We start from the raw sequence: 25,500 nt of genomic DNA, 5'->3' as shown, positions 1-25,500 counted from the left end.
CCACCACCACCCCCGACCATCATCACCACCACCATCACCCCCTACCATCATCATCACCACCACCACCACCACCTACCATCATCACCACCACCACCACCACCACCCCCTACCATCACCACCACCACCACTACCACCCCCTACCATCATCACCACCACCACCACCACCCCCTACCATCACCACCACCACCACCACCATCACCCCCTACCATCATCACCACCACCACCACCACCACCCCCTACCATCATCACCACCACCACCATCACCCCCTACCATCATCACCACCACCACCCCCTACCATCATCACCACCACCACCACCACCACCCCCTACCATCATCACCACCACCACCCCCTACCATCATCACCACCACCACCCCCTACCATCATCACCACCACCCCCGACCATCATCACCACCACCACCATCACCCCCTACCACCACCACCACCACCCCCTACCATCACCATCACCACCACCACCACCACCACCCACTACCATCACCACCACCACCACCACCACCCCCGACCACCACCACCACCACCACCACCATATTTCCCTACCCAATATTTCCTTTTTTTTAAACAATTCTACATACAATAAAACCTCACTAGAACAGAGTATCTGGAGCCCAAGCCATTCCGAAAAAAGCGAAACTACGAAAAAAGCGATAAGTGGATTTCCCCCTGCTAAGATATTTTCATACATCAGGGAGGGGAAGGCCAAAGATGAGATGAAGGGATGGAGTGGAGAGGTATATGAGAGTAGGGGTGTGTGAATTAGGAGCAGGGCAGGGAAATGGCGAGGGACAGGGTGACGTGGAGACGATTTGTTTGTGGCCATCCCGTATGGGATTATGGAGTATGGCAATAGATAGATAGATATATTATCCAGGTTATATAATCTATCTATCTATCTATCTATTGCCAGACGCCTCAATCCCGTTTGGGGTGGCCACAAACAAATCGCCTCCAAGTCGCCCTGTCCCCCGCCATTTCACTGCCCTGCTTTGTGGAAAAATATCTATAGGCTGGTTTGCCTGCTTATACAAGGCCCTCCATTCACAATAATATACATATGGAAAAACAACTAACTCAAAAGACAAAAGGCCACCCCTTATGGGATCATGGCGTCTGGTTATACTGTTGTTAGATAGCTGTAGGTAGATTTAGAGAGAGAGAGAGAGAGAGAGAGAGAGAGAGAGAGAGAGAGAGAGAGAGGTTTTCCTGCTGATGAGGTACTGGATATGAAAAACTGGTGGTGTTTGTGATGTTTAAATGACATTGATGTATTGTATGTTACACCAAGGATTTTGTGTGTGTGTGTGTGTGTGTGTGTGTGTGTGTGTGTGTGTGTGTGTGTGTGTGTGTGTGTGTGTGTGTGTGTGTGGTAGGGGAGTGTTGTTTACGGTGAGGTGTGGGATGTGACTGTGTTCTGCTGTCCAGTTTGTGAGAAGAGTCACAGTAGATTTGGCTGGGGCTATTTTGAGCCTGTTTGTGGTGAACCATTCGTGTAGTGTGTTGAGGTAATGTTGAATGATGTGTGCAGCTGTGTTTGCGTTTTGGTGTGTACATGTAAGTGTTATATCATCTGCACAGGAAGCTATGTGTATCTGTGGTGTGTGGGGTGTGGGTACGTCGTGCATGTATAGGTTAAAGAGTGTAGGGGACAAAACAGATCCTTGGGGGACGCCGTTTGTGAAGTTTCTGATGTTAGAAGACTGACCGGCAAATGTTACGTGTGCACATCTGCCTGCTAAGTAGTTTGCCAGCCATCTTTTTGTCTTATTGTGCATGTTTGTGTTATTTTGTTTGTCAGGTTGTGGCGGGGGATGGCATCAAAAGCTTTGCTAATGTCTAGTGTGATTAGGAGTGTTCTGTGTGGTGGCCTAGCTGAATTCATGCCATCGAAAACTCTCTGTGTAAGGTCTGTAAGAAGGGTGTTTGTGGAGCGTAGTGGCCTAAAGCCATGTTGTGACTGGGCTAGGGGAATGTGAGGTGCGACTAGTTGTAGTACCAGTCGTTCAGTGACTTTAGAGGGGGTGCAGAGGAGTGTGATGGGGCGATGTGAGGAGGGTAACGTGGGGTCTTTGTTGGGTTTAGGGATAGTGATGATAATGCCATGTTTTCGGATGTTGGGTATTATGTTGTGTGAGTAGCTGTAGTTTGATATGTTGGTGAGTGCTTGTATGCCTTGTGGTCATAGGTGTTTAAGGTGAATGTTGCTTATGTTGTCTGGTGCACAGGCAGATGAGTGCTTGAGGTTGTTAATGATGTGCTTCGTCTGGTTGTAAGGGAAAGGTGTGTAGTCTGGGTCTGTGGGGAACTGTCTCTTACGTCTGATGATACGTCGGTCTTCGGGATGAGGGGTTAGATGGCTGACTTGTGAAAAGTGATTGATGAGAGTGTTTGCTTGTTGTTTGTTTGAGGGTATGGTGTCTGTTGGTGTGATGGCAGCGTGTGATTGTGTGGTGTTGCTGTTGGAAAGTGTGATGCTGTTTAGTGTTTTGTAGAGTTTGCTGATGTTTGTTTTGTGGTCAAGTGTTTGGAGGTAATTTTTCCAGTTTAGTGTTTGTTGTTCTGATATTTTATTGTTTATCTGAGTGTTGAGTTCCTGTATTTGTTGTACGGTGTCTTGTGTATGGGGTGTTGGGGAGTGTCGCAGTGTGTCCCGTTGTCTGATGAGGCCTTGAATTTCTGGTGTGAAGTTGGGGTCGTGTCTCTTTCTGTTGCCTCTAGGGATGTGTCTTTTGTCTGCGTTTTGTATGATTGTATTGAAAGTGTGCACAGCGGTGTTGATGTTTGTGATGGGTGTACTGTTTAGTGTTTCGAAATGTTGTTCTGTTGCAGTTTCAAAGGCCTCCCAGTTGGCTCTCTTATAATTAGTGTGTGTGTGTGAAGAGAATGGAGAATGAAAGACTGACTAAGAGGGTGTATGTAGGTGAGGTGGAGGGAGGGAGAGGGAGAGGTAGACAGAGGATGAGGTGGAGGGATGGAGTTGAGAGGTATATGAGGGAGGGGGGGGTAAGTTGGGGGGAGGGTAGTCAAATGGTGGGTGACAGAGCGACTTGGAGGCGTTTTGTCTGCGGCCACCCTTTGCGGGATTAGGGTGTCGGGCTATAGATAGATAGATAATGTCTGTGGCCAGCTGGGGTGTTTCTGGTTTTGGTAGTGATGATGATTGGAAGGTGATCAGAACCTAGGGTTTTGACCACTCTCCATGATGTAGTGGGGGCGAGGTTTGAGGAGCAGAAGGTGATGTCTGGAGATGATGGGAGGAAGAGGGCTTGGTGTGGGATATGGGTATGTTGGTCTAGACTGTTTAGTATGAAAAGATGATCTGTCTGGGACTGTAGTACCAGCCCTCTGTCTGTGTCAGGGTTGTTGACATGCCAGGCCGACGACTTGGCGTTGAAATCACCACCCAGGATGATGTTGGGTATGTTAGTGATGTGGTGTATCTGTGGAGAGTAATTGTGTGGTACTGTGGGGGACTATTGGGGGGGAATGTATGTGTTAGCGATTGTTGTGTGTGATTTGTTACCAGTGCGTATTTTAATTGATTGTATTTCTGTTGTGGTGTCATGTGAGGGGAGAAGTGACTGTGTGTGCACTGGTATCTGCAAAGTTGATGAATTTGTGTACCAGGGTGATGAGTCCACCGCCACCGCCGTCGGCCCGGTCTTGTCGAATGGTGGTGAAGTTATGAAATGTCTGTGTTTTCTGTGCTCTGTGTAGTTTTGTTTCTTGTAAGGTGGCAATGAGTATGTCCTGTTGTTTGATGAATTGTGTGAGTTCATGTATTTTGGTGTTTATGCCATCTATGTTTAACTGGAGGATGTTTATGTTGTGTGTGCGATGTGTGTTGGCGCTGCAGCACGGGGGGGAGGTGGTGTGGGTGGAGGGGAAGGGGTAGGAGGAGGTTGTGATGGAGGGAAGGGTTGAGGTGGATTAGGATGGGTTGGAATGGGAGGAGTTGGGGGACTGGATGGTGTGGGTAGGGTCGGTGGGTTTGGCTGTGAAGGTGTGAAGGAAGTAGGAGTAGGATTGGAAGGGGGGTTGATGGGTGGAGGGAAGGAGCATAAGGAACAGGTCCAGGTGTTTGTGTAATGTTTCTTGGATGAAAGTGTTGTGCAGGTGTAATGGGTCCAGTTCTTGCAGGAGTTGCACTGAACTGAACCCTTTGTCTGTCGGCTCGACGTGATGGGTTTTGAGCATGTTGGACGTATGTATTTGTTGGCGAGTCCTGGATTGCTCTCAATGTCCCCGGCTAGAAGAGGTCGTCGAGAAATGACAGCCGGGGAGTCATTTCTCGGTGTAGAAAAAACTGTTATTGTATGTGTTGGGAGATGTGGTACTTGCCCAGGCGACACAAGCCACTCCCATGTACTCGAGCCCCGTGAGGGACCGGGGGGTTTGCGGTGGTTTGGCCCCCATGCTGTCCTCCTCTCCTCTTCGACAGCCTCTGGGGGGTAGACCCACGGCTAAGACGCCACCACTCCAGGTCCAGCCAGGCAGTGGATCCGGGTGGTTATATCAGTGTCACCACTCGAAGACATCCCAGTCAGGTCCCCACCAGTCAGTTTTACCAGAGGGGTGCCTTCGTGTGGTGGTGCAGATATAACCAAGTTGCTCCACTGCCGGGTTACATAAATCTCCCTCAACTTCCAAATATTTTACAATTGGGTATTAAATCAATCTGCTCGTTTTCGTTTTTGAAGGCTCCAACATGTTTGTACGAGTCAGCTTTGGTCACGTATTCAGTCCCTTAACCCTGAGGTCACACTCGTCCCATGTCTTTTTTGGTCTACCTCTCACTACCCTACCCCCCCAACATTAACACTTCTCAATTTCTGCACCCAATTATCATCCCCCATCCTCTCCACATGCCCAAACCATCTCAGTCTAGCACTCACCACGACACCAATGCACACCAGTCCCATCCTACCCCTTAACTCTTCTATCACAAACCTAGTCCCCCCCAGGCCTCACGCTCAGGGACACTGCACATACACCATATTGCCATTCCTGTAGGTTTGAGCCTGTAAATATCCTCTTCCTTTACTAAACAGAATCACTAACTTGGCCAAATTTCCAATATTTCCAGTGTGAATGCAAAAGTTTTAAATATATGTTACAAGGTACAAAGAACCTAAACAGATGTACACCCTATAAAAAAAAAGAATCGGGACCCTTACTGCACGATAAATTATGCCACACCGCACGAAGGAATTTGAAGCCCCAACCGAGTTCTGGTGCGTATCAGTGGTCATTGCGAGACACATCAGCTCGTGGGGTCCCGATTCTTTTTTTATAGGGTGTACAGCTGTCATTCTTTCTGCCTCTGAACCACTAAAACTCAAGATGAAAATCTGGACCAAGGACAGTAGTGTTAAAACATTGACTTAATGGAACTAATTCTACCCATTCAGCTTAAGGAATAAAATTCATATATAGTATGTTTCAGGTTTAATACACCCATATACAGTAGTATGAAAAATATATGCTTTATAATGGACATCAGTTATTACCTTATTATGCAACCAACAAATGCAAAAAGCTGTGGTGAGAAGTTAAAAAAAAAGTTCACGTATATAAAATCGATACTATCATTTACATTACTGTTTAAGGAACCCATTCACACAGGCCAGAATGTACAGTGCTACTACTAGACCCAGTATGTCCCATCATGTAAGTTTGGACTGAAAAGGAAGTAACGGAATTGGATAATAAAAACACATCATCATTTTCATAGATTCACTTTCTGATTTAATTTCTCATTGGGAGTTACATTGTGTGTGACAAGCAGTTTGTGTAGAACATAGCTCAGGAAACTGAACATAAGGAATAACAAACCAGAATTAAGCCAAGAATTGATGATGCTGTACGTTCTTGGAAAAAGGAAAGAGACAGTGGGAGAGTCACCTAGGAAATCAGCATGCAGTTGGGACCATTGTAGTGATGAGAGGAAGGGAAAAGCAGAGAGACTGTTGCAGTGCAGTTGAGCAGTGAGGAAAAAGGCGATTGAAAGTCAGTGGGGTAGCTACAGTGTGAACATAGTGGCAGGTCACAGCTGAAATGACCCTCAATGGTGCTGGTATGACACGTAATGATTAGCAAGGAGAGTCCACCATTGATTACAGAGGTTTCAAGTGTGCCAAGGAAGAAGCAAGGGTTTAACGCTATGAAATCTTAACCTGTGCACTCCACGAGGTTTGCCAGTGTTCACAGAAGAGGCAGGTTAGAACACGGAAATCGAGAGAGGAACGGAGCTGCGAGGAATAGGGGGCAGAGAGGAATGGGGTGGAGAGAAACGGGGTGGAGAGAAACGGGGTGGAGAGAAACGGGGTGGAGAGAAACGGGGTGGAGAGAAACGGGGTGGAGAGAAACGGGGTGGAGAGAAACGGGGTGGAGAGAAACGGGGTGGAGAGAAACGGGGTGGAGAGAAAAGCTAGAGGAGGGAGTAGCGGAGTGCGCCATAGAGTTATGTATTACCAGCATTATTTATCTGGCCAGGGACCCAACAGAAGCAAACAGACTTTTTACAGACAAACGCAGAACAGCCACTCCTGAATCCGGGTGATCATGGAGGAGAGTAATGGTGAGTAAGGCCTAAGTTTTCTCCCGACCTACATGATTGGACAACTTGCGTCGGAGTTCATAGCACACAGGATTAATACAAATTCAAAATAAAACAGGATATATAAACAAAAGCAACTTAACATTTGTCTTTTCAATAACTCTACACTCTGTCTTCATTCATCCAGACACTGGCAATCATCTGATACAACAATCCATTTTCTCAGATCAGCTACAGACGTACTTGTTCGATAATACTGCACTTCAGCTGCTGGCCAGAATTACATATGCTGAAATTCATCAATTGGTTTTAATTCAAGCAAGCAAGCAAGCAAATTCTCCCTATCTTGCCTGTCAAACAAGCAATTTCCCCCCTATCATGCCTGTCTTAAGCAAACTCCCCTACCTTGCCTGTGTTTAGCAAGCAAGCAAACTTCAACCATGTCTCAACTATGCAAGCAAACTCATTATCTTGCCTGCCAATTAAGCAAACTCTCCATCTTGCCTGTCAGTAAGCAAGCAAACCCTCATCTTTCCAGTTAATTACACGAAGCTCATCATCATCATCATCATCATCATCATCCAGACCACCTCTCCCACCCAAGGGCAGGGTGAGGTGTAGCAATGTCCAGACAGCTCAAACTTGCCCAATCCAAATGGGCTACACTTCCATTCACTCATCATTCAAGCCCCTGGAATCCAAAGCTCTACACTGCCAACAAAAGCTCTACACTGTCAATCTTTAATCTTGCCTGCCAATAAAGATAAATAATTCCCCTTAATCACAGTCAGTGTATTATCAGTAAAAACATGAACTAAATAATACAGGGTTTTATAGGTGGCAAAGGAGGCTCGTAATGATCTCCGCCAATTATTTTGCATATTATACCTTACCATCGTTTTGTAGGCTATTTATCCTGTGAAGTTTGTATTATTTATGGGTAAAGATGTATTATGCAGTAAAGGTGTATGATGCAGAATTTATGGGTAAAGGTTTAATATGCAGAATAAACCACTAAGGAAAAATGTTGCAGTACCTCCTTGGTTGCGTAGAATATATATAATGTCTCAGTAACAAACTCTAGCACATAAAATCTTTCACAACAAACTCTAACTACTAACATGATTTACACTAACGGAATCTCCCATCGTCACCGCCCGCTTTTCTACAATGGCAGGCAATTGTTGTTACAGAGACGACCAGGCACACGGCAATCACAATAAGCCAGATGACGAGGGACGGGACAGGGGAGGTGAGCACATATATCACCGCCCTTGTACGGGAGGCCAGGCTGGGGGTCATCTCGCCCAGAATCTCAAACCACAACATCGGGAAGTACACGTCTGGGAGGTTGCGGAGAATTCTGGAAGATGAAGATTTACACACTATATAAAAATGCCATGCTTCCTCTCAAAGAATCCCCATACTGGTGTTGGCCATGGCACAGTTGATGTTTTCTATGGACTGGAAGCTAAACCAACTGCCAAAACCAACTAATTATTCCCCAATGGTTGCTGGAAACCGTTGGAAGAAATACGAGATGTGTTGCAAGATCTACGTCAGTGCGAGGGTCTCTGGTTTTTGTACTTGGAGCTGAATATTTCCTGCCTGAGAGTAAAGCTTGTGTGGCTGGTTACCAAGCTTGTAATGACCCTTGGTAGCCATCAACCTACTACCTCAAAAGTATTTACTGAAGTGTGTTTACTCCATGACTGATCCCCAACCCCTTTCAGCTCAGTTGATTGCCAAGTGTAATCATAATGGATGGTTGGCTTTACTATACTCGACTTAAAGTGTGGCCTAAAATTGCCTTCTCCGTATTCAATGCAAGAGTTGTTACCGTATATTAACGCTGGAATTATGCTCCTCATGGTGGGATGGGAATTATGTAGAACAAGAGTACAGATATTATGCCACACCCTTGAAAAATATGTTGCAAAAGGACAAAAATCTGGGCCAAGTTAAGGCAAGACCTATAGTAACCAAGAAGACTCATTGCTGCCTCAACTTAGGTTACCAGTATCTAATTTCCTGCAGCCATGAAAAGTTACAGGAGTGGACCACTTCCATAAAATATAACATTATTTCCACCAGGGTCAGAGTGGTATTTGAAAAACTCTGAAGACATTTTCCACAGCATGATAAAATACTGTTGTACTAATGCTGCCTATTTACAGTGTGTGCAAGAGGTGATCCTGGGTTTAGTTGCAGCAAGCGTACAGCCTTACTTACAGGGATGTGACAATGTGGTACAAGAAATGCTTTTTGAGATAGTTGGGCCATGTGAAGGGGATGTTGAATCAACGACAGGAAAGTAGAGAGGAGGACGGGAAGATCAAGGAGGAGAGTGAGGGATGGGGTGGAGAGGTATGCGAGAGGACGAGTTGGGAGGGAGGGCGGCTAGATGGCAGAGGACAGGGCAACATCATAGGAGTCTGTGGCCACCCCTTAAAGAATTAAAGCATCTGGCTCTAGACTGATAACCTGACATAAGATAGAACAGTGCAAGACCAACAAAATTTTTCTTACCCAAAGTCTTCATCTGGCCTGATCCTCAAGTTGATTTGGATGCGAGGAGTCACCCTCATAGGCACACCAAGCTCCTGCAGGCAACGGAAACAAGATCAACACTCACACACCACTAAAACTAAAGTTATTTTTACCTACTGTTTGATATTTAGAGCACTGGTCCAATCCCTTCCAGTTCAGCCGTTTAACTGTAGACTAGAAGGTTGATTTGTCTAGTAAGCAAGGAGACCCATTCATGCCTTATACCTAGAATGTATCTGGATTGTATTAATGTAACTGTACAGCCACAAATCTGCCTTAAAGGTAGTGAATAGCAACAGATTTTGAAACCATTGATCACTTAGATGAAGGGTATTTTTTTTTTTAACTGGTCCAGGGAGAATGATAGCAACTCCTGGTTCAAGTTTTATTCTGACAGTCCTATTCCCTCCCACTCCGTGTACAGTCAACTTCAAAACTCCAGTTGCCTCCCGTTTCTCCCCTCGATGGACTTTGGTAATGAATTGACAGCGACAAACGCTGATTACCTTGCCACAAATCTGTTTCTGTTGCTGCAGATTTACCACACATTTTCAAAGCTCATGTACAGAGAAGCATACGTGACAGGACTGATGCAGACCTCAGCAGCTATTCCTGTTTGTGAATCAACTTCTACAGATTTCCTACAAGTAATTTCACTTCTACAGATTTCCTACAAGTAATTTCACTGTATAGCAAGTGGCAAACCTACATAACAGGCCTCTTTGATATGTGAAAAATATTGATAGTAAGGCTTTTCTCACTGGTATGATATCCATGGTGAACTGATGTCTAGTCTCGTTGGGTGCCAGGCCAATGACGCCATGAAGAAGGAACGGGTCTGCGTTGAAGAAGTGTGGGAAGGAGAGGAAGGCAGGCGCACCCATCCGACAAGACTCCGCATTCAGTAAGCCTGCGAGAACATTTTTTTAAAAACACGGCTATTGTAAGAATGACACGTGTGCTCCATACTATAAAATTTCAGTATACCTCTATTATTTGCTTTAAAAAGATTCATTTTTGTGAAGCCATGTGCATTTGGCAGTGTCGGGAATTCTGAAGCTTTGGCCCATTTGTCACAGAGTATCATACCAGAGGGGTGCTGATCTTTTTGGTTTGTGTAAGAGACATTTGGTGCAAGGATTATCGAGAAGTAATGCCGATTGGTTGACTGAGGTGGGTTGGACATGTGTAGGAAAGGGAAAGAACTTGCCGAGGAGGGTTACAGGTATGAATGTGGAAGGAAAAATGCCCAGGAGACAGGAAAACTTGGGATGAGGTCCTGTATTGGCACCACCAAAACTAGTTTAAGAATGGAAATGGCTCCAATTATTAACAGTTACTATGTGGAAAGGAGGGAGAGTGAGAGACTGACGAGGAGGGTATGTGAGTGAGGTGGAAGGAGGGAGAGGGAAGAGGAGGCCAAGGCCGAGATGGAGGGATGGAGTCGAGAGGTATACGAGAGAGGGGTGTGTAAGCTGGGAGCAGGGCAATGAAATGGCGGGGGACTGTGGCGACAGAGGCATTTGTTTGTGGCAACCCCTTACAGGATTAAGGCGTCTGGCAAACAGACAGACAGATACTATAATATAAATTACATTCTCACTCTATGCCTAAAACTATCTCCATCTTTAATACTAATGCAAAATCAACACAGAAAATTTGCTAGTTATAAATAAGTGCTATGGAAAGGATGACACACACGCTATTCTTTACTTTTACCTAAAATTCTTCTCTCTCGATCTTTGACGAGTGAAACAAATTAACATTAATTTACTAGGTAGGAAGAAGAGGAATGGAAGGGATGTAGAGCCACTGCACTTTCTGCCATGGAACTGTATGATAATCTACAAAAGGATATAATTCTGGGCCAAGATAAGGTGACAGAACACAGCATGATCAGACTAAACCTAAAACCTCCCACAGCCAAAATACCAAATGAGTAAACAGTATTAAGTCAGCCAAAGTAATGACATTTGGGTGAAAGAACTAAAGAAGTCAACAGTAAAATATTCAGTACTCTATGTAAAACCAGAAACACCCCTGCTTTTGAGACACGAACAGATTACTTTCATTATCATTATTTATTATTAGTGTTACTCATCTTTTCACTCTCATCTTAAATGTCAGGACCAATCTGCCTAACCCTGGGCTCCTTCACTCCTCATGGGACAACATAGGATTGGATGCTGGATGGATGGATGAATCATTACCTGTCACTACTAGCATTATTAAAAACTCCGGCAGGCAATATTAAACGAGCATCCATCTCACCCGTTGGTGCACAGACTTCATTGACGCAGTAACACTCATTGCCGGGCACCACCGAACCGTTGGCAAAGGTGTGGTTGGTGCCCCAGAAGCGATAGCCCTTGAGGTGGTCAGGACTGGTCACGTCTTCCTTGTAGAAGAGTGTGGCGCTCCTGTGGGAATATTAAATTATAGTTCTATCTATCTATATGTCTATTGCCAAATACATTAAGGATGAGGCCACAAACTTATCTGCATGTTGCCCTGTCCTCCTCTATTTGCAAGCCCTCCCTCCAACCCATACACCCTCTCGTATCTCCCTAATCCTTCCCCTACGGCTCTCTCTACTTCATCCTTCCTCCACAGCCGTCTCTACTCAATCCTTCCATGCAGCCTTCCCTTCACCCCCCCCCTTCTTCCTAACTCTCCTAGTCAATCTCTCTCCATCTGCACATGGCCTGATCTCATTTTCTCTCAACACTTTTCTTCACATCCACAGCAACACAAAGCTCATTCACTTCTGTTTGATTTTACTTGACCCAAAACAGCCCTCCCCCCCATCCTCAATGCCCAGTTTAATAGCTAACACCAGAAATAATACCTGACATTAAGTGGTGTGGGAATAATGTACTTTTTATAGAAGAAAGTGGCACTCCTGTTGAGCGCTTCTGTCAGGTGTGGACCATTTTATTAGAGTCACTGAAGCCCCTGGTAGTGAAGGGATAAAGAATTAATGCCACACTGAATTTTACCATAAGGCATTTGTGTTTTTCAAAGTTCCATCGTTAAAGTTGTAAGAGTCTCTTGGCATCATGGTTTGTATCCCTAACACCCATGACTAACGCCCTCAGCCCAGCGACTAGATTCTCCGTCTATACCCCGACGCCCTAATCCTGCAAAGGGTGGCCACAGACAAAATGCCTCCAAGTCGCTCTGTCACCCACCATTTGACTGCCCTCCCGCCAGCTCCCCCCTCCCTCATATACTTCTCAATCCCTCCACCTCATCCCCTGCTTCCCCCTCCCTCTCCCTCCCTCCACATACACCCTCATAGTCAGTCTTTCATTTTCCATTCTCTCCACATGTCCAAATCACCTCACTGTATTCTCACCAGCTCTAATTCAGGTTTGGGAAGGCCTATTGTAATGGAAGGGGAAATGACGACTTACTGTACCTGACCTCTCCTGATTAAAGTTTTGAAAGCACAGAACTGTCTCGAGATAGCTATTGTTAGTTTCATTTAATTTATAAAAGTTCCAGCAAGCTTGTATGAGTTGGCCTGTGTCACCTAAATGCAGCTCCCCTCTCCACTGCTCAATCTCTAGCAGCCTCCCTGTTCAGTCTCTTATCCCCAAGGTTACAATGACTATTCTCTCTCTCTCTCTCTCTCTCTCCCTTTTTCTCTCTTTTCTCTCTCTCTCTAAACTCTGCCGCAATATTCTCACCTCTCACCCTCCAAATCATCCTCCATCCATAGCCAAACCATCTCAGTGTACCCATTTTCATTGCAACACTCATGCATTCACGTCCCATCCTTCCTCTCAACTCACCAGTCACAATCCTAACCCTCTATCCCCCAGGCCTGTCATTCAAGGATGCACTACACATCCATCTAATTATCTCCGATCCTTTGAACATCTACAAAAAATATAAGATTGAGTGGTTAAGCTTATTTGCACTTTCCAGACAATTAAGCTTTGGAGAGAAGTTTTGTAGTGACAGTTTGAAAGTACACCTATCTATCTATCTATTGCTAGATGCCTCAATCCCATAAGGGGTGGCCACAAGCAAAAGGCCTCCATGTCATCCTGTCCCCCGCCATTTCACTGCCCTGCTCCCAGCTCACACACCCCTCTCTCATACACCTCTCCACTCCATCCCTCCATCTCATCCTCTCCCCCCTCCACCACACTCACATACACTCTCCTCCTCAGTCTCTCACTCTCCATCTTCTCCACATGTCCAAACCACCTCAGTGCATTTCTCCTAACGCTTCCTATCACATCCACATCCACACCACAGCACTCCTTCACCATTAACTTCTTTACAATATGGGGTGGGATTCAAACACTTACAATCTAGTCTCAATTTCAACCAAGTAATTTTCATCAATATAATGACGAAAGGGATGGGATGAGGTAGAGTCTAGAAATCTAAAGAAAATTATAAATAAAAATGGAGTGTATGAGAGTGAGGTGGAGAGAGGAGAAGGAGGGGGAGGCCGAGGATGAGATGGAGGGATGGAGTGGAGAGGGGAGAGGGAGGGGGAGGATGAGGTGGAGTGGAGAGGTATATGCAAGAGGGGGATGTGAGCTGGGAGCAGGGCAGTGAAATGGTGGGGGACAGGGCAACGTGGAGGCAATTTGTTTGTGGCCACCCTGTTTGGGATTATGGAGTCTGGCAATAGATAGAGATACATAAAGAGGGAGGGGGAGACTGAGGATGAGATGGAGAGATGGAGGGATGGAGTGGAGAGGGGAGAGGGAGGGGGGAGGATGAGATGGAGAGATTGAGTGGAGAAGGGAGAGGGAGGGGGAGGATGAGATGGAGGGATGGAGTGGAGAAGGGAGAGGGAGGGGGAGGATGAGATGGAGGGATGGAGTGGAGAGGGGAGAGGGAGGGGGAGGATGAGATGGAGGGATGGAGTGGACAGGTATATGCGAGACGGTGGTGCGAGCTGGGAGCAGGGCAGAGAAATGGTGGGGGACAGGGCGACGTGGAGACGATTTGTTTGTGGCCACCCCGTGTGGGATTAAGGCATCTGGCAATAGATAGAGATAGATAGTCTGCCAAACTAAACAGGTCACATTCACTCACCATTCAAGCCCCTGGAATCCCAACTCCACACAGGCATAAACATCTACACCTCATTTACCCGCCATTATCAATAAATCTTACATGCAGAGGTCAGAGCTGAAGAACACGATCTTGTCTTTGCCAAGATTGGGTGGGAACAGTTCACCAGCGGATCCCTTGACGTCGTTGCAGGGTGAGGTGTAGAACGATGTGTTGTGTTCCCTGTTCCACCAGTCTATAACACCTGTGAACAACATGTAGTCTTATACATAGGAATATTACAATGAATTCAGCAGTCAGTAACACCACCACCCAATCCTGTATTCCCCCACGAGGAGCGTAGGAGCCCAGGGTTAGGCAAGTCTGTCCTGACATTTAAGATGAAAGTGACCAGCCTCACTCATCCCTAAGTGGCATTAGGTGAGCAATAAACCCCAACCATCCCTTGGATATAAACCTTCACCGGATCAGTCCAATTGGTGTGCCTTAATTACCCACTAAACCACCAGATGCCATAATTTGGTTATATGGTTACCACTCAGCATAGTAACTGGTTTCCTGGTGTACAGGAAACCATTTGGCTTGTCACTCAGTGTCGAGTCACCCGTAGACAGAAGGAAAAGGAGAGTGAAGGAAAGAGTAAAGGAACGAAGACACATGAAGGAAGACAGAGAGGAAATGGCAGTCCTCAAGAGCAGCACTATATCGAGTGAGTGGATGGAGAGTGCCCCCACCCACTATACAAACAAAACAACTATATATACACAACTACACATTCATTCCAACATTTGAGTCCTTAACTTTAATAATTCCAATGGTACCAATATAAAACTATCCCAATTTATAATAGGTAAAGCATTTTGGACTCTCTATAAGTATTGCTCAGATATACAATCCTGCACTCCTCATTAACCTGGCCTAAAATTGCCACCTCTCCATCTTATACGCAGAGTTGTAACAGCAGAATAACATTAGAATACAACTATAGTCATGAAGTGCTATGGAGAAGACGTCTAGCATCGACTTATTCTATCACCAAGCTATGTTAACTGCAAAATCATGACTATCTGAGGCTGTGAAAAAAGCTGCAAAAGGACGAAAATCAGAGTCAAATTACACTGAAACCTACAGAAACAAATGCTTGGATTATAAAACCTTACCCAAGTTTGAAATGCTGTCTGCTCCAGTCTTCATGTTGTAAAGGCCATCATACTCGACAGACATGTTGCGCTGGAAAAGTAGAAGAGGGAGTGTACAGTAGGACAGGGGAGGAAGAGGCTGCTGATGAGGTGGAGGGATGGGGTAGAGAGTTATGGCCAAGGAAAGGTAGCCTGATAGTGGACAAGAATGGGTGATGAGGAAAGTGCAGTGGAAGGGGAGACAGGATGAGGTGAAGAGTGAGCGATGAGGTGAAGAGTTAAACAAATCAAGGTAGTGTGACCTATAGGGAGGGCAGCTTGAGGGTGGAGGGGTGGAGTGAAAGTATATGTATGAGGGTGGAGGGGTGGAGTGAAAGTATCCATATGAGGGTGGAGGGGTGGAGTGAAAGTATTCGTACGAGGGTGGAGGGGTGGAGTGAAAGTATCCATATGAGGGTGGTTTGACAGGAAGGGCAGGCAGAGTGTGAAGAAGGGCAGGATGTCATGGAGACAGTCTTTATGGCAGCCAATGGAAGGTTAAGTCAGCTGGACAACCATATACTTTGCCAATATGTAATAAGTTTCAGAGCCTTAGCGATACAGGAATTAAGTTTATATACAGTACAATAGGAAGAAGTTATTTTAGTACACTATTAGGTGAGCTGGACAACTATCTTTACACTTTGCCAGTAATTAAGTTTTAGAGCTTTAGCAATACAATAGGAACACAACTATTACGGATTAGATGTTTAGCATCGGCCCTAAGGGCGTTATCCATTCCAATATGGCGACTAACGACTATAGGTATAAATATGCGACGATGAACAATGGGCAGCCAGTCTCTCTTAGCAGTGACATTCGACATGTCCTCCTCTCCCTCCTCGAGAATGCCCTCTAAGATGGAATCGACGAGAAATCCTTCCAAGAGATTGAGGACAGATACAGGACCATCATTGCTGCATACCCACATTGGAAACCTACATGACAACTTCCCACCAGATCCTCAACCGTTAAACCCAAACAACTTGGCACAACTACGTCGCATACCGACAGACGAGTTAGCTATGCTCTACAAACTCTACGGGAATCAATATCGTACACACTTAGCAACCATCTTCCACATCTGGCACTAGGAACCAACGACATCAAACATACTCTCTGGCGAGGTCAGAATCTTCCACACAGATCACACAGAACTAGCAACCATCAAAGCTAAACCAGACGCAGGAGAACACACTCACACTATGTCGAAGAAACCATAGACAGTAATAAGTACAACAAACTCATGCAACTGCCAAAAGGTCTATGAACAGTAGGAGACACGTACACACCAAGTTCAAAAATCTACAGTCATACAAACCGATCACTGGAGACTTGGAATACATGCCAACAGCAGACAACACGATCAGACATCTGCAAACTCCTTCCTACTATAGATCCAGCCTGACACAGAAGCCATACAATAACAACTACACCATCAGGACAAAACTTCCTGCAGGCACACTCATGACTAAATACAGTCATTACAACACAGCATATCCAGTCACTATGCTCTTCTTCCATAGACAAGCCGGAGACCAACAGAATGCCATTACACCACGATTAGAAGAATGTGACACAGAAATCACAAAGTGGATGACAGTCAAATTCGAGCTATCAGCCTAGAGACAAGACTACCATAGACCATATCTAGCTGATAGAACTACCAACAACCACCCCAGGAGATAAACAAACAGGCTTCTCATACGAGGTCTCTGGCTCATACCTGACACTAATTCCAGACTCCCTGAACAACATCCTACAACTCAGCAAAATCTTCTCTCTCACCGAACTGGAAAACAGCAAGACTGTAAGTACTCGACGTCCAGGACAACACAACGCAGGATGGAAGAGACGCACCCATCATGCTTGTGCAGGAGGACAACCTCAAGAAGTACTACTGGGGGGCGCGGTAGCACAGGGGTAGCGCGCTGGACTTGTGATCGGGGGATTGCAAGTTCGAGCCTCGCCCGGGCTGGTGTGCCGGGAGGGGTAGCTCCCTCCTGTAACCCTACAGGGGCTATATAGTCCAATACAGGGCTTAGCTCGGGGGAACTCCATTTCTCTCATTTTTCAAGAAGTTCTACGCCAGTAACACCTTCCTCACACCACTCAACGCTTCAGCCAAGCCACTTGTTAATCTTAACATTACTATTAAGGATCCATTACAGAAGAAATACTTAAGTTTATTAGGGACGATAAGGATTATCGTATTGTAAACTGCATAACCATATGTGACTTAGATCAGAAGAAAAATGAAAGTCAAGTCACATATATAATGTTCCTATATATACTCGTTGTTGTATACCCATTTGAAGCTACATATTAGTCTTTACCTATTTTTTTTTATACTAATATAACTAATATATATGTAAGCTAGCCTTTATGTAAGAGGTACATTTTTCAAATATACCCATTGTTACAACGCTGTACTCCAAGTTTCTCCAAGTATAAAGACAACCCGCTAGACTTACTCTTTAGGCTACTGAATTCAAAAACACTCGCCTATTGAGTAGGTCTACTGGTCACTGTCAAACTCGACGAAGATGATAAAGAAAACGAAGCTCTCTACAGACTCACGACGAGACGACTAGCTCTCTCAGCTCAACTAGCGACTACATGACTATTCGTTGAGTCGCCGTGCATCAGCCAGAACCCTAGTCGTCATTACACAGTAAGTCGCTAAAATACATCCTCTTACATTAACTCTAGCTCCATATCGTTCCTAGTCGGGTGTCCAGAGGGGGTGAACCTTTTTTTTGGGGTTCGATAAGACTCTTAGCGTCGGGCCTACAATACAATAGGAACAACTATTACATTAGCCATCGTTACACTGAACACTCAGTACTCTACTAACTGCACATATTTACAGGTTCATAAATAGTACTAAAGTTGTCGTGTAGCTAAAAGCCTTAAACACTAATGAAAATCTAACACTCAGCTGTGTGGAAGATTCAGTGTTATATATTTCTCTGCAGTCCTGAACACAAGTCTGCCAATCCCCCGCCAGCATTTTGCCCCGCCTCTCGTGTACCATTCAATCCCCAAACAGAGAATCTTTTAACCTCACTCATTCGCCATTTTGTACTGCCATCACCTCAAACTGTTTCATATAGTGCCTTCCATCACCACAGCCAGCACCGAGCATCAACAAGAGACCGTATCTATAGCCCAACGCCCCAGTCCCGCAATGGGTGGCCACACACAAAACACCTCCAAGTTGCTCTGTCACCCACCATTTGACTACCCTCCCCCCAACTCACCCCCTCCATCCCTCATATATGTACCTCTCAACTCCATCCCTCCACCTCAGTCTCCCCCTCCCTCCCTCCACTTCACCTACATACACCCTCTTAGTCAGTCTTTCATTCTCCATTCTCTCCACATGTCCAAACCACCTCAGCATTTTTCTCCTAATCTTCTCAACCACATCCACATCTACCCCACAACGTTCCTTCACTTCTTCATTCGTCAACCTGTCCCTCCACGTCACTCCACATGCTCCGCTCATTGACAGAAAACTACAGTGTAATTCTGACATGAAAACCATAGTAAATCAAACATAACCCCCTCCCACCAAGCCCTCCAGCTGACGTTATGAAAATCAAAGCCCACCACACAGCTTAGAAAAACTATGGAAATCTCATGGGAAAGGAGAAATTATACTATCAATTTGTAGGGCAAAAGAAAATCACATACCTTATAGAACCATGCAAACTTGTCAAAATCAGCCAGCCCTCCATTGCCCAAAAATTCCAACGCCCAGTGGAAAGAGCCATTCTTCGGCACAACTTCCTCCTGTATCCAGTCCAAGAAGGGGTCCTGGGAGGCGAAAGCAGGATTTTAGGATTCATTCAGTACAGTACCAGCTCAAAACCAGAATGCAAGTGTCTGAAGGCATTATGAAAAATGAAATGGTTTGGAAGAGTTGAAGACAGTAACCATGAGCTGTAAATGTTATGAAGCATCTTTTAGTGTGGTATCCGATATACTTGTCCACATCTTCAAATATACACTGCTTATGCAAGGACAGTCTTCTCTATTGCCTAAATATATTTTGGAGAGGTAGTAGTAGTAGTAGTAGTAGTAGTAGTAGTAGTAGTAGTAGTAGTAGTAGTAGTAGTAGAAGTAGTTGTAGCAGTAGTTGTTCCCTAGGCAGTCTGGCCAAGAGGTTTTAAAATACGGCATTTGAATTTTGAAGGTTACGGTATACTGTTTTGAGAGCTTTCCGTGTGGTGACCTGTTTTAGTAGAAAAGTTTTGTGAATTTAGGTTAATTCATTTTATTTTTCACTTTAATTTGGCATAAAACAGAATTGCCAACTCCATCTTAAATGCAGAGTTATACCAGATCAACACTGGAATGTGGTGCTACGGAAAAAGAGCGCCAGCACTAGTCCTACTCCACCACTGTGCTATATGAAATCAGGCTACACAAGGACAGATCAGCACCAGGTTAAGGAAAAAACTAACACTGAAGAGCTGTATCACCGTACCGTGTCACCGACCTGAAAAATATGCTCTAGCATTACCTTCCGAGCCAAGTAAAGGTGAAGGAACTATAGTAACTGCATATGAAAACAGGCTATAAACAGACAGATCAGCCCCAGGTTAAGGCAAAAGAACTAACACTGAAGAGCTGTATCACCGTACCGTGTCACCGACCTGAGAAATATGCTCTAACAGTACCTTCCGAGCCAAGTAAAGGTGAAAGAACTATAGTAAGTACGTGTCTGCCTCTTTAACACCATAGGAGCATCGCCTCACCTCAACCCCATCAAACAGTATCTTCCCAGCGGTTGTGTTAATTACTGCCTGTTCGTCCAAGGCAATGAACACGACGTCAATCCCAATTCTGCTGAAGGAATGACGTGTACTCCATGCCACTGACTGTAAAGGAAAGATTACATTCTTGTTAGTTTGGGTGACAAGTTTGAGGGATGGCAGCCTGATGGAGAAGTAACATTTTAGCAGTTGAAAAAAAAAAAAAGTTTGCTAGAGAGGAAGGTGAAAGATCAGGCTGACTAACGGCCAGATGGTACCATGTCCATCTATAGATTTTTAGAACACAAATACTTCCTTCTGGTAGTAAAATCTGTAAGTATTTTGCAGTTAAATGGAGGTGCTATGAAGAGTTTACACAACTTGCATTTTCCATTATAAAAGAATACTTATGGATTCAAGCTGGCAAACCTAATCACATCCTAGATTTTTATTCTTAGTTGCACCCATAAACACTCGTTATTTGAGAACTTGCTGGAATGTAGCTTTCCCTTACAGCTATCTATCTATCTATCTATCTATTGCCAGACGCCATAATCCCGTAAGGGGTGGCCATTTGACTATGAGGCATATGTTTTACGGGGAGGGGCACTAACCCTCCACAAATCCACTTGTTGACACGTAGGGAGCACGTATGGTTTGGTCATATGGTTACTACCTAGCGTTGTAAATGGTTTCTTGGCTTACAGGAAACCATTTGGCTTGTCACTCAATGTAAAGCCACCTGTAAAGGGAGGAAAAGCAATAAGAAGTGACAGGAAAGATGGGAGAAATAGGAAGAGAGGAGGACAGGCACAGAAAAAGAATGATGAAGGCTAAGGAAGAAGTAGGCAGCACTACATCAAGTGAGTGGATGATGGCTGCCACCACCTACCACAAACTTACAGCTACCTACAGTACATTATTTTATCAGGCAAAATCTGCAGTGTCAGGAGATCCCTCAAGTTCAGTATTGTTCCAGTAGTATTCCATTTTAGTTATGAAGGGCAGTGAAATAGTGGGGGACAGGGTGACGTGGAGGCGAATTGTTTGTGGCCACCCTGTAAGGGATTGAGGCGTCTGGCAATAGACAGAGAGATAGATAGATTTATGAAGATCTAATCAGCCATGAGATGCTTTTTTGAACTACTCATTAACCCTTTCACTAATTCTAAAACATTTTGGTGGCTAAAAGATGTTATTATTAGATTTAAAGGATTACTGAACAGCTACTGGCTTCAATTCACATCCACCTTCATTTTCCTTCCACACCTCTTCACCCTCAAGCATATACTTGAAACCCATCCTTGGTCTACCCCTCCTCCTCCCTCCCTCTTCACTTCATTCACCCTCCCAGTCAGTCTCATCCTGTCACATCACACATAACACTCATTGTTTTAAGGGGGGGTCATTTTGGGGTCACTGCCCCCCCCCATCCCCTTCAACTCTCACCATTATTCATACATTCTCTCTCTCTCTCTCTCTCTCTCAAACCTCATTCCACCCCATCCTTGGTTTCGACTCAACCCCTCTTCACGCCATGTCAGTCTCATTCAGTTAACTTTTATCGATTGCCTGACACCTTCATCCTGTAAGGGGTGGCCACAAACAAATCACCTCCATGTCGCCCTGTCCCCCACTATTTCATGGCCCTACTCCCAGCTCACACACCCCCCTCTCTCATATACCTCTCCTCTCCAACCCTCCATCTCATCGATTGCAACATCTTGCCAAGTTAAGGTAAATGAATGGACCTTGAATTTGGCTCTCTTTCGTATTGTTTTTTTTTTCTTGGAAGGAACGATTTGCGGGCACCTGGCCTTTGGTTCCTCCTTTCTTGCATAAAAAAAAACAAAAAAAACAAGCAAACTCTAAACAGAACCAAGCAAACTCTAAGCTCCGTCATTGCGTCCACTCACCACCGGGATAACGTTGATGGTGGTGATGGGATCGTCTTTGGTGTGGCTGCCAGACGCCTCCTGGTCCCACAGCCACCATCGCTGCTGGTAGTACGTCACGGTGTCGTTGCGGTGGAAGGTGATGTTCTGTTTCTCGTGGAGTTCCCTGTGAATGGAATATTTGACACTGACTGTTTGGACATGTGGAGAGAATGGTGTATGAAAGACTGACTAAGAGGGTGTATGTAGGTGAGGAGGGAGGGAGAGAGGAGGAGGGAGGGAGAGAGGAGGGAAGAGTGAGGGAGAGGGAAGAGTGAGAGAGGGAGGAGTGAGGGAAAAGTGAGAGAGAGGGAGGAGTGAGGGAGGGAGAGGGAGGAGGGAGGGAGAGGGAGGAGGGAGGGAGAGGGAGGAGGGAGGGAGAGGGAGGAGGGAGGGAGAGGGAGGAGGGAGGGAGAGGGAGGAGTGAGGGAGAGGTAGGAGGGAGGGAGAGGGAGGAGGGAGGAGTGAGGGAGAGGGAGGAATGAGGAGTGAGGCAGGAGGGAGAAGTGAGGGAAAGGATGACTTGGAGGGATGGAATTGAGAGGTATAGGAGGGAGGGGGGAGAGAGTTGCGGGGAGGGCAGTGAAATGCTGGGTGACAGAGCGACTTGGAGGCGTTTTGTCTGCTGCCACCCTTTGTGGGATTAAGACATTGGGCTATAGATGTAGAATTTTGTTTTTATATGTGAAGCTATAGAATGTGGTGAAAGTTTTTTTGGCGTATCTGATGGAGCCAGGATTCCGTGGGCTTGAATGATGAATGAATGGATGTGCTGCCCGTTGAACTGGATGAACTTAGGCTGGACGTTGCTATTCCTCACCCTCCCCTAGGCTGGGAAAGGAGGTCTGGATGAATGAATAATAATAATAATAATAATAATAATAATAATAATAATAATAATAATAATAATACCACAAACATCCTTCCTCCCTCCCTAGCCCCTGAAAGGATAGGGTTAGAGCTGAGAATGAAGTTGAGAAGGATGCGATGTATTAAGTGTTAAGATGAGAAGTGGTAGACTGAGATTGTGGCACGTGGAGGGGACGGAGGAGTAAAGGGGAGGAGGAGTGGAGGGGACGGAGGATGACAACTGGGTGTGGAGGGTGAAAAGTATGAACATAAGTAGTGTTGCTGAAGGCAGACTGAAAAGAACATTAGGTCATGCAGTGTGATACCTGGGAGACGGGAGTGAACAGAGGCTGACAGAGATTGAGCAGTGTGGAAAGCCGCCATTAGGTGACCAGAGCCGAATCATACAAGCATTCTGAAGCGTTTATACATTAAGCAAAGCAACCCCTGAAGGGAGGATGGGCTGGAGAGGAGCAACAGGCTGCAATCTCTGGGTTTATATTCGGATGAGCCCGAGGCCATAACAAAGCCACTGATATTTTTCCTTTCAGTTCATTCGCCTCCCAACACAAGATTCAAACGCTACAATCATGGGTCTATAATCTTCTGTCTGTGTACTGGTGGGACCCATTGCTCCTGTAGTTATTTATTTTATCTATCTATTGTCAGACGCCTTAATCCCGTACGGGGTGGCCACAAACAAGTCACCTCCACGTCGCCCTGTCCCCCGCCATTTCACTGCCCCGCTCCCAACTCACACCCCCCTCTCTCATATACCTCTCCACTCCATCCCTCCATCTCATCCTTGGCCTCCCCCTCCACCTCACTCACATACACTCTCCTCATCAGTCTCTCACTCTCCATCCTCTCCACATGGCCAAACCACCTCAGTGTGTTTCTCCTAATGCTTCCTATCACATCCACACCACAACGCTCCTTCACTTCCTCATTTGTCAGTCTGTCTCTCCACTTAACACCACATGCTCCTCACGCACATACACTCTCCTCGTCAGTCACTCACGCTCCATCCTCTCCACATGGCCAAACCACCTCAGTGTGTTTCTCCTAACGCTTCCTATCACATCCACATCCACACCACAACGCTCCTTCACTTCCTCATTTGTCAGTCTGTCTCTCCACTTAACACCACATGCTCCTCACTCACATACACTCTCCTCGTCAGTCTCTCACTCTCCATCCTCTCCACATGGCCAAACCACCTCAGTGTGTTTCTCCTAACGCTTCCTATCACATCCACACCACAACGCTCCTTCACTTCCTCATTTGTCAGTCTGTCTCTCCACTTAACACCACATGCTCCTCACTCACATACACTCTCCTCATCAGTCTCTCACTCTCCATCTTCTCCACATGGCCAAACTACCTCAGTGTGTTCCTCCTAATGCTTCCTATCACATCCACATCCACAACGCTCTTTCACTTCCTCATTTGTCAGTCTGTCTCTCCACGTAACACCACATGCTCCTCACTCACATACACTCTCCTCGTCAGTCACTCACTCTCCATCCTCTCCACATGGCCAAACCACCTCAGTGTGTTGTTATTAGTATGAACAAATCCTCCACAAATTACTATACAGTTTGATTACCTCCACACATAGGGTCCACACTCCTCAATGATGGGTCTGTAGCCTTTCTTTACTTCCTCTGGGTTGGTCAGGTTGAAGAGGTACAGTCTGAGTTGGAGTGGCACCGGGGTGACTCGCCAAAGATCGTATGCCTCTGTACCGTTGCTGATCACCAGTTGCTGAAAAGACGATGGGTTTTAGAGTACAATCAGAAGCAAAAGTTGGTACTTCTCTGTCAGTACCGTCCTGCCTTCCATGCACAGTAGGTTAGGTGGTGGCAGTGTCAGTGGAGAAGTGGTCTGCTCCTCTAGTGAAAGAAAGTTTGATTCCTGGCTGGGACAAGGAACAGTTAAGGATTTGAAGAGGCTTTTCTGATCTAACACCCACAGACATGTAAAACACCAGCTAATACTAATGTACCGGTCCTGTACGAGACAGCCCTAGCATGTGTCCAGTATGGATGGTGGGTGTTAGTGCCCAAGTGGTGACATGAACTGATGAGTTAAGGATTTGAAGAGACTTTTCTGATCTAACACCCACAGACATGTAAAACACCAACTGATACTAATATACTAGTCCTATATGAGACAGCCCTAGCATGTGTTAAGTATGGATGGTGGGTGTTAGTGCCCAAGTGGTGACATGAACTGATGAGTTAAGGATTTGAAGAGACTTTTCTGATCTAACACCCACAGACATGTAAAACACCAGCTAATACTAATATACCGGTTCTACTGTATATGAGACAGTCCTAGCATGTGTTCAGTATGGATGGTGGGTGTTAGTGCCCAAGTGGTGACATGAACTGATGAGCCTCTGGGAACTGACCACTAAGCTTATGCCTCGAGTCTGCTAATAATGAGCAGAAGTTCATGAAATCTGCTACTGTTGTGTTCTGTCTGCCGTATACAATTCCTCTGCACACAGTATATCCTTCCTTCCTCGTAGTTATGCTTCAACTAATGATTTATTTTTTTAATGCAAGAAAGAAGGAACCCAAGGCCAGGAGCCCACAAACCGTT

The 25,500-nt window shown here is 45.5% G+C and overlaps 1 protein-coding gene across 1 annotated transcript in view; it reads right to left on the bottom strand.

The window, feature by feature from the left end:
• Nucleotides 1-6,395: 6,395 nt before the first annotated feature.
• LOC145418291 (protein croquemort-like) overlaps nt 6,396-25,500 on the bottom strand; it is a 33,038-nt gene continuing 13,933 nt past the window's right edge. The window contains exons 4-13 of the mRNA XM_080286731.1: nt 24,500-24,657; nt 22,024-22,168; nt 20,111-20,233; nt 19,044-19,166; nt 15,327-15,396; nt 14,269-14,410; nt 11,395-11,543; nt 9,885-10,033; nt 9,103-9,176; nt 6,396-7,936 (exon numbers count right to left, since the gene is read on the bottom strand). Coding sequence (XP_080142857.1) covers nt 7,705-7,936; nt 9,103-9,176; nt 9,885-10,033; nt 11,395-11,543; nt 14,269-14,410; nt 15,327-15,396; nt 19,044-19,166; nt 20,111-20,233; nt 22,024-22,168; nt 24,500-24,657 — 1,365 coding nt within the window. The 3' untranslated portion in view covers nt 6,396-7,704. The remainder of the gene's footprint in view (nt 7,937-9,102; nt 9,177-9,884; nt 10,034-11,394; nt 11,544-14,268; nt 14,411-15,326; nt 15,397-19,043; nt 19,167-20,110; nt 20,234-22,023; nt 22,169-24,499; nt 24,658-25,500) is intronic.

Source organism: Coenobita brevimanus, chromosome 113 (genome assembly GCF_032717465.1).
Source record: "Coenobita brevimanus isolate Jiangsu-jjx chromosome 113, ASM3271746v2, whole genome shotgun sequence".
In the NCBI taxonomy this organism is placed as follows: Eukaryota; Metazoa; Arthropoda; class Malacostraca; order Decapoda; family Coenobitidae; genus Coenobita; species Coenobita brevimanus.
Note: the sequence above shows the minus strand (reverse complement) of the source record. Positions and strands in the feature narration are given on the sequence as shown.